Below are 9,916 nucleotides of genomic sequence, written 5' to 3'. Positions count from 1 at the left end.
GTTTTAGCTGGTCTAAGGTGCAAGTAGTTTTTACTCCAATATACCACACTTTCATTTTGCCTTCATTTTTAGACTTTACGCCCATGGCTGCACAGACCAGGCGCTAGTTCATTTGCTATCTTGCAGATGTGACAAAAATGGCAAACAGTGCCATTCCAAGACAGCAAGTCCACTTGCACCTCAAGCACAACGCCTTTGCACCAGGTGTAAGACAGGACCCTAAGTGTCACTATGAAGAAAACTTATGGTACTTGAATAAATACATAATACTTGGATAAATATGAAGAAAACTCATGTAAACATACTGTGATCAGTTAGAGAATAGGCTCTGTGTCATTCCAATTCACAAATGCATCTTTCCACCTGAAAGAAAAAAAAAAACAGTTTTAGGCATTAACAGCTGACCCTGGTACATAAAACATGATCCTGTAGTAGCTGTCGTTACAGTGTGTATGGAATTTGATTACCAGCAATAGATGCTTCCACGTTTTATAGTTGTTTTGAGGGTCTGCAGTCATTACTGTGCATGTGCGTATACGTCTGCATTTGAAATAAAGATCCTTACCTTGTTCGGATGCAGTGCTCCAGTGGAGGAATGAGATCAGTGTCGACATCTTGGCAGCTTGGGGGCAATTTGCCAACAGCTAAAAATACAAACACTTCCTTAACATTTCCAGTTTAAGCGTACTAACAATTAGTGCAACAGCAAAATCCCTAAACACTACTCAATTAAAACCAGATCACCTCATAATCACAGAAATTTTTCCTTAATGTACATTTTTCTGACAGGTCATTGGGCTGACAGGAATGTAAGAGACATAACAATCATAAAAAGAAAAGACATGCACTGATAATGTTGGACAAGTGATGCTACATACAGACAGAGAGGCGGATCTCTTCCTGTTGATTGGCCAGACCATCGTAATAGTAGAGGTCAAACTCCAGACCTCTGTCCTGATTGGTCAACAGCTCCCTCTGCAGGCCAAACAGCACGCTGAAGTGGCTTTCACTGCACACCACCCAGATGGGGAATTGGGGAGTCTTCAGGTAAGCTCCTACCTTAGATGGAGGAAAGTAGAACACAACAGAGCAAAGAAGTCTGTTAAAAATCAGGACCTTTAAACCAAATCAGCTAAATGGAATTCAGCCATCATCACTGTTTTTGTTTTCAACATATTTAAACGGGCATCAGATTCCTGCTACCAGGATAGGTGAGGAGTAAAATCAAAACTCTGTCATTGTTGGTGTTCCAGGTTGTAAAGGTAAGGTTTGATTGGAATAACAGATTTTGCACATACATACTGGTATTTACTGTGTATGTTAATGATGTGCCAAAACCTAAAAGCTAAAAGTAGAAGTACAGATACTGGTTCAAAAAAGTACTGATTCAACTTCTTTACTCAAAGTAAAATAGTACAGGCTCTGAAATATATCGAGTATAAAAGTAATAAGTAGCTCTCTGAAGGACATTTCTACCAGCTGTTTCTGTGCAAATCCAACTGACCCTCACCTTTTCTCCAATGTCAAGTCTCCCTCTTTTGTCCATTCATCTTATGTCTTTTACAGTCTTCTTGTTACTGCTGTCGTGCACTGATGGATACACCAAGGAACCATCTTTTTATGTGTTAGTGTCTCATGCATAAGGGTTGAAATGAGTCTTAATGTTGGGAAGGCAGCGTGCAATGACAGAAAATAAAATTAATTTTAAAAGTCCCTGAAATGCATTAAAACATAAGTAACAAGCCTGTTCTGAAAATGTAAGGAGTAGAAAGAACAGCAGTATTTGTGCTTCCCACACTCACCCTGTGTTTTTTAGCGCTATCTTCTATTTCAACTTCAATTCAATAAAACATTGAAGACTTAATTAGAAATGTCAGAACAAAATCTGCTAATAATCATGGTATCCTGGGAACAAGAGTCTTAGATCAGTTTCAACACACCATGTTTCTCACCAAAAACATATCCACATGTCCAGGATTTGATTCTGGACCTTCTAGTTACAATTAACTTCATGTGGTGAAGTTAATTTGTTACTATGCTACTGCTTAAGATAAACAGAGAGCTGCCTAGTTATCCTTTCTTATGCATGCAAAAAAAGGACGTAAACATTTTCAAGCTGGATATATGTTAACTATCATGTTAAATCCCATAATAGTCTTAAGAGCATTCTTTGCTGTTGTTATGGGCACATCTGTGCTGCTGATGGCTCAGATGCGCCCATATTTACAGTGAAAGAATCCCTCCTGAGCTCTTGTGTTTTTACTTGAATGTGACGACTATCAGGTCTGTCAGCGGGAGAGTGACCCGAGAATCAGCACTGACCTTGCAGATGTTATAATGCTCAAACAAAGACAGCAGACCAACATCACAGGGGTGTTTAATCCCCTTCAGTAGAGTCATGTTGCCATTGCCTGAGTCCAACTCCATGTCATTGTCAAAGACATTAGAAACAGCTTTTCCACAGATCAATAAGTTGACCAACTCCTAGTAAACAAAAATACAAAGAAGGGATCTCAGTAACCAGAATTCATTTTATGTGTACACAGTGTGTGTTCCTGAATCAATTTCCTCAAGACTATTTTCTGTCCTTTCATTATTCATTAAAATAAAAAAAAACACACAATACCAAATGTTGTGAACCAAATTTGAACTCGCTAGTTTTGGCAAACCTGAGTGCAGTAGCCATGGGCTCCAATGAGCGTGGTGGTGGGAACATCCATATCCTCTCTTACTCTGAGGAAAAAATAAAGAAAAAGCACAATAAGCTTGACATTTTATCAGTTTGTGTGCATATAGAGTTGGAAAAGTCACAACATACTTTCCGACGGATCGAGAGAGAACAGCGGATATGGTCAGCAATAAGCATCCTAGAATCCCAGTCTCAAACTGTGGAGAAACAAGACAGATTAGAAGAAAAAGCTTGGTGATCTTTTGTATATTTGACAGGCAGATATTAACTTATTCTCTCACCTGCTCAATGTGCTGCTCCAGAAGCAACTGCAGGTCCTTGATGTTATCCACAGTGAAATATGTTATCTAAAACAAAACGTGGTTACAAAACTTACACTGAAGTGCAACTCACAGCCACCTTAAAAATTAGGTATTAACAGTACACACAGTTGAAAGACTGATGAGTTTGAGGTGTAAAGTAACAGCTATACTTTGTTTATTACACTACTGTTACACTACTACACTAAATTAAAATATAGCTATGAATCTCCTACAACAGCATTTTAGACACGGTTATATTCCACAAATTGAACTTAATAAACATTACTCATTAAAAGACTCATACTGCTGTAAACAGGTTCAGCAGCAAACCGTTAAGCCCCCTAAAAATGGCCACATAAAAAAAAAAATAGTATCATTTTATCAGTTTTAATATCAGTTAACTGTGGCTTATATTTAGAATATTTTCACTTTACCTTGCCATCAGATGCCCTTTTTTTAAGTGACTAAAATACATTTTACTGCTGACCTTGTTCACAGCAGTACATTGCTTAGCTTCTGCCCTGTGCTCCTCTCTGCTTCTCCAAAAAGGGGACGTGTGGCTCGCCACCTACTGCAAGTTATACTCTGACTATCAATAAATACTTAATATAACCCCACTCTGAAAAATCCAAACCTTTAAAATACTGTTGTCTTGATGAATTTCTGTCTGATGTGGTTAGAAAATTAGAAAAAAATGAACATAAAACTGTTTTTCAGCAGGTGCGTACGCAGTGGCATCCCTTTACCTTTTCAAGCACTCCTTCAGATCTGTAGGGCCCAACTGGGGTGAAATGACTTCTGCCTGAATTTCTGTTTAATAAATAGATTTAACAGAAACACAGACAGTTTAAATCAGTGGGTCTTGCAGGTCCTGAGAACATATACTGACAAAGCATCTGTGGTGTATGTTGCTTATATGACACTAACACACAGGACCAACTTGACCCTCAACATCTAATCCAGGTATTCACATGCAGTTGACCTCGTTAAATACTGGTAATGAGGTTCTGTGTATTGGTGAGTGTCTGGATAAAGAGGATTAAGTGGATAAAAGTATGATCTTACATGGCAATTGTGGCCTGTTTTTCCTCTCCAGCCCTCCATAGGATTTCAGCCGCAGCTAAAACAAGACACTTTCTTCTGGTGGTGTTGGAAGGTCTTAACCTCCTGAGAACAAAGTGGCATTTGAGTGAAAAGCAGGTCGTCTGGTCTAATAATACAGTTAATACCACAATTCAGAGGCCAATACTTAACAGTGGCTACAAAGCATGCCTTGATGTGAATTAATGGCTGTAAAATGCATCCAAGTGATTACAATAGGGCACACAGAGGTTACTATTATGGGCCAAAGCTCTGAATTGAAGGATCACGTACTGAAGGTCTTTATCACTGCTTTTGATGTTTTCAAACAGCAGGTTCTTTAAAACAAAGGCTTGGGTGGAGGCCAGAACTCCACAAGGACCACCCTAGAAAATGAAAACATAGAGTACATGATACCACAAATTAATAAATCATATCAACTTCAGCATTCTGGATTAAAGAATTTAAGCAGGCTGGCAGTCAAGACAACCTTTCTCTGCACAATGCCGTATCTCAGGTCATGAGTTTCTGAGAATGTGAAAGCCTGATTCCTCCACTCAACACTGAAACAATTTAATCCGGAACCAAGAAGAACTGCTTTTAATTCCTGGAGAAAACCAAAAACAGAAAACAAACAGAAAAATCAAAGGCAGGCATAGCAACTGTCCAGTGCATGTCTAAAGAAACACTGGCATAAATCACAAACCACGGCAGTGTGTTGGTCCATTGGGTGGCCAGCATAGCTGTGGTCTGTGATGCTTCTCTGAGGGGACACTTTGCATAGTTCTTGCACATCATCATCGATGTCATCTGAAAATTTATTTACATAGCCTCAGTTTTAACAACACATTACAACAGATCAAAAAAACACAAACACGATTGATAATGGGCAATTTGATATTATATCACTATTTTTATTCCTTGATATGGAAAGTGTTTTAAAGTCTGCATTACAGTAAAATGTATTTTTCTCCATTTACCAGACTTTTCTAGCTGTTGCCTTTATCCACTTAATCATTATATCCACATTACTGATGATTACTCATGATTAAATCTAATTGTGTTAAAGGACCAGTGTGTAGGATTTAGTGGCATCTAGCAGTGAGCCTGCAGATGGGAAACACCACATTTTACCCTCCCAAATACCTAGGAAATTACAGTGGCTGTGAAGCTCACGCAAAATGCAAAAGTCTGTATCTAGAATATCTGTTTGGTTTATGGGCCACTGTAGAAGCATGGCTGTTCAACATGGCATGCGGGATTCGTGCCCTCTGTGGATATAAACTGCTCATTCTAAGGTAACAAAAATATGATTCGTATTTTCAGGTGAATGCACACTAATGACAACATGCTTATGGATATTACATTCCATTTCTGTCATTTTCTGCTAATAACTTCCCTTAAATCTTACACATTGGACCTTTAATATTTTGTAAAAGCCCCAACTGTCATCCCTACAATACAGTTGCAATATCAATATCAACATAAGTAAAAAAAAAATGTTAAAAAATAATGTGATATTTGATTTTATCCATATCACCCAGCCCTAATGCTGCCTGTTTTTAAATACGCACACAGTACTTACCTAAAACCATCTCAGACACGTCCAAATCCACCACATTTGGCCTGGACTTTACTCTAAAAACATACATAATGGACATTAACTTTTGAACCAACTTCAGTACAAAAATAATTTCAACAGGATAAAAGTATGAAGTTGCCACAGACACACAACAAATGCCAGCTTATAGTTATTTACTTTTTAGTCTTCAGTATGTCTACTTGTCCCAGTTTTTCAAAGTTGTTTTCCCACTGGACTCTCTCGGGAGGACTCCATAAGTCCCGTCGTCCTCCTACGCAGTCAGCTGAGCTGATTTCAGTTAGGCTGCTTTCTAAGCTTTTTTGATGTGAGCCAGTCACTAAAAGACCATCTTTAGACTGCCTGTTTTCTTCTGCTTTTCTAAGCAATGGCTGCGGTACTTCCGGCCTTCGAGTCTGACGTTTTTTGTTTGATTCCTAAAAAGCAAAACATCAGCAATGGAACAGGGTATGATGGATATGAGGACAGAATTATGAATATAGGATCAATGGGCCTCATGCAAGAACATTTTCTATTCTCATCTTACCTTTCTCTGACTTTTTTCGTGTGATGTCAGATTCAGCAAATGCTCCTAACTTCAATAATACCATAAAGGCTACATAATTATTATCTCCACCTTGCATAAGCTGGAAGGGGATCGTGCAATCACTTTCGTGTATGCATGTGCGTGTGTATTATGTGAGTCTGAACAGACTTGTAACAGATAGTAAGCTATAACCTGACTGGTCAGTGGAGACATACACCTGTGAGGCAGTAATTCTACTTTTGACTGCTCTGTTCAATAAGACCACCAAGGGGCCACAGTTGATCAACAACTGCTTCAGTTTGAAATCTTATTTCAGCTCAGGACAACAGATGTGGGAGTCATGTTAATGTTGGCGGAACTCTGCAAATCTCCGCTGGTTGCATCTGGCAGTTGTGGGAGCATTGCAGTAGATGCTTCACCATCTGTTGTCTGACAGGGACCTGCACTCTACTGAGTGTACTCTTCTGGTTATGAAGTGTAATCTATATAGGATTTTCAAACTCAAAATTGCTTCAGAGTAATGAAATATATATTCCATTAGTGAAAAACTTAGGCTTGGACAACAGCATATTAATTGTACATGACTCCTAGGACAGGCCTGGACCAGTCTTAAATTGTGTTCCTACCTATGAGAAAATTCAAAAGACAAGAAAATTGGGGAATGCAGCAAGTTCTCCCGAATCACTAATTCAAGCTACTTAATAACAAATCCATCCATATAAGTTGTTCTTGCATGAGGCCAAATAAGATTTTAAGAAGTGCATCAGAAGTTAAATACCTGAGGTATGCTAGCTATTGGTCCAGCCATCATGCCACGTCTAATTCGATTAGTTCTGCTCCTTTGGGTGTTCTCTGTGATGGAGGTCTTTTTTTCTGGTTCTCTTCTGATAAAGCTCTCATTGTCCTGGATGGGAGCCACCAGTGGCTGGTCTTTTCGGTATCTTGTGTCACACGCCCCAAGACTTGTTTGATCATGACTGGACAATCTGTCTGGTTCAGGTGATAAAGACACATATGTAGGCTGAGAAGGGCAGATTTCATCTTTAACAGATCTGTGAAAGAGATATATCTCATGTTAGTTCAAACCAATTTTCAAAAAGTCAAAACAACACAAAATATCAAAAACATCGTGTAAAATACCTTAATTTGGTGTGTCTGCGATCCTCTGTCTTTGTGTCATTAATCTCTGTTGGTGTTCCTGCAGGAGAGTTAGGTGTTGGGCTGATGGCTTGAGCGGGCTGCAGGGGATCACTGTCATCGCTGCTGATCTTGTCATTCTTTAGGCCCTTGATATGATGCTTTACAATGATCTCCAATAATGTTTTCAGGGGAGAGTTCTGAATCTGCAATGACAGAGAAGTCAGCTATCGATTTTTTTCTTGTTATCCACCCGCACCGCAGCCATACTTACCTTATTCTTTCTGTAGAGACCCTCAATGTTGAGAATGTGCCTCAGTAGTGATCTGTTGTTGATACTGGCCTCTGTGCGTGGATGCTCTTCATCCATACAGGCAATAGTCCTCTTGAGTCCCTGTGTAGCAACACAGTGTTTTGAACTGTACTCAGTGCCCTCTTAGAGTCTGTGACTAGGAGCCATATTGACACTGCAAAGGTTTTTAACAGGTCTCGTTTGTAGTGGCTGTTATCTGTTCAGATAACTACACAAAAAAATATTTCAGATGCATGGGAAAAGAAAATCCTGCATGCTGCCCCTGCTCAGCATCACAATTCATTGGTCACACTAATGTTTTGGCCCCTCTGTTGTTGTTTAAAACACTTTTGACGAAGATCAAACAACAACATATACCTTAACTAGATAATGCTCCTCCATGTGTAGGATAATTTTTACTCCTGTATCTCTCAAGTGTCTCTCAATATCTGAAAGTCACCTGTGTGCAATCTGTTACATTGTGTTCCACATATACAAAAACAAAAGGAAAAACAGCAAGATATCAAAACACATATAAATCTATTTACAAAAATATCTCCAGAGATTACACATCTGATGAATGAAAACATTGGCTTTGCAGCTTTCATAAATCTGTTTAAGTTTTGCAATCATATTGTATCTTGAGTGTACCATAAGTAGGTCTGTGAAATCCGAGAACTTCTTAGAGAATAACAAACCATGGTATCTCATCAGTTTGCAAATTAAATATCCATAATACTTTTTTTTTTTTTTAAGTATTTCATCAATGCCACCACCTCTCTCTGGTAGAGTCACCTTCCCAATGCCCTGTAACCTAAATGATGAGATACTGTTTGAAATCATTGAAATGTACTACTACTGGGTAATACCTATCATTCAGTCCCTCCAGGATTTCAGTCTTTTTTGCAGATTATTGCGACCTAAAAATGCCTGATTTTACGACAGCTTTTCTAAAATATTGTGATGCATGTTGCATGTTTTTAGACATCTAGAACTGCGTGTGCTCTTGTCTGCCCTGGAATAAGCTGCCTTTGATTTTTAATGAATTATACAAAATCATTGCAAACTTTTTTGAAACTTTCTCTTGGTCCCACAGTTTCATTGTAACAAATGTCTTAAAAAAAACATGAGTGTTCTCAGTAACTTTACCAAAAAGGCTCACGTTTATGAATGTGATGTCTTAACAACATTGGCTAACCCACAAGGACATTTTTATCATGAAAATTACATGAGAAGTGGAACAAGGGGCTATCGTCAAAAAATGTGATGGTGGCAGGCAGCTATGACAATGTGACCGTTGCCCTACCTATTTACAAATGTTGAAGTTATACAGGGCGAGAGATTTTGCCAGTTGTGGCTGATGTGGAGGCACAAAATCTGACGAACCTCACATTTCGGTGAGTAAAAACACTTTACCATTGCTGAAGCCGGGGCTAACGCTAGGTAGCTAAGCTAACTCTGTTAACCGTTAGCAGTTCATTGAACCCGTTCATTACCTTGCGTTAACATTAGTCTAGCTGACTTACCTTTCGACTCAGATATTCCCGTACAAGGGACGAAGAAACCTCCTCTACTGACACGGACATGATGATGATGCGAACGTGTTCTGTGACGGCCTTCTTCAGACATAGATAGCGGTTAATGAAGAAGAAGCTGTTCTGATAGCCGTTAGCTAACCGTCTAGCGAACCGTAATGAGGCTGTATAGGACGTGCTGCGCCATAAAATGCACAAATGTGCACTTTGTTGACGGAGCGTGGACTGTTCAGATACCGTCCATGCGTGCTATAAATTGTTGTGACTGTGTGCTTGTGTCTTTCTGACTAGTCGTTCGCCAATGTGCGTTTCCATGGAGATGCCAGTTGTACACAAATATGGCGGCCTAGGTTTTTTTTTTAGAAGGGAACCCCAGAGCCGCTACAGATCTCGCGAGGTTGATCATTTAACCCAAGCCCTGACCTTTCCCTAGACCAACCAAGTGTTTTCCTTCTGGGCTTTTACCTATAGTTTGTTGTCACATTAAAAAAACATAAATTTGTTTGTACAACAAGCACAATGAAGAAACAAAGCCTACAAATCTCGCGAGAATTGCAAATGAAGAGTTCCCTTCTAGACACGACCCCGACGTATAAGGACTGCTCACTGGAGTTTCTGAGGACTCCAATAACAAACGACTGTAAGAAAAGATGATGATCATCAAAATATTAACTTGTTTCTTTCATATAACAAAATGACTGACAAAGTGCGACTGCCCACCACGCTACCCCTCTGACAGTGCGTGATGCAAACAT

The 9,916-nt window shown here is 39.2% G+C and overlaps 1 protein-coding gene across 1 annotated transcript; it reads right to left on the bottom strand.

The window, feature by feature from the left end:
- mindy4 (MINDY lysine 48 deubiquitinase 4) lies at positions 1-9,516 on the bottom strand. Its single transcript, XM_084722254.1, has 18 exons — positions 9,153-9,516; positions 7,609-7,728; positions 7,338-7,540; positions 6,976-7,249; positions 5,831-6,087; positions 5,657-5,709; positions 4,778-4,881; positions 4,562-4,678; positions 4,366-4,457; positions 4,057-4,158; positions 3,738-3,801; positions 2,971-3,036; positions 2,819-2,886; positions 2,670-2,733; positions 2,323-2,484; positions 879-1,059; positions 566-644; positions 1-363 (listed from the first exon to the last, which is right to left on the bottom strand). The coding sequence occupies exons 1-18, from the start codon at positions 9,210-9,212 to the stop codon at positions 315-317; spliced, it is 2,115 nt and encodes a 704-aa protein (XP_084578380.1). The 5' UTR covers positions 9,213-9,516; the 3' UTR covers positions 1-314.
- Positions 9,517-9,916: the final 400 nt, after the last annotated feature.

This window comes from Lutjanus erythropterus, chromosome 7 (genome assembly GCF_056507025.1).
Source record: "Lutjanus erythropterus isolate fLutEry1 chromosome 7, fLutEry1.hap2, whole genome shotgun sequence".
NCBI classification, from domain to species: Eukaryota; Metazoa; Chordata; class Actinopteri; order Lutjaniformes; family Lutjanidae; genus Lutjanus; species Lutjanus erythropterus.
Note: the sequence above shows the minus strand (reverse complement) of the source record. Positions and strands in the feature narration are given on the sequence as shown.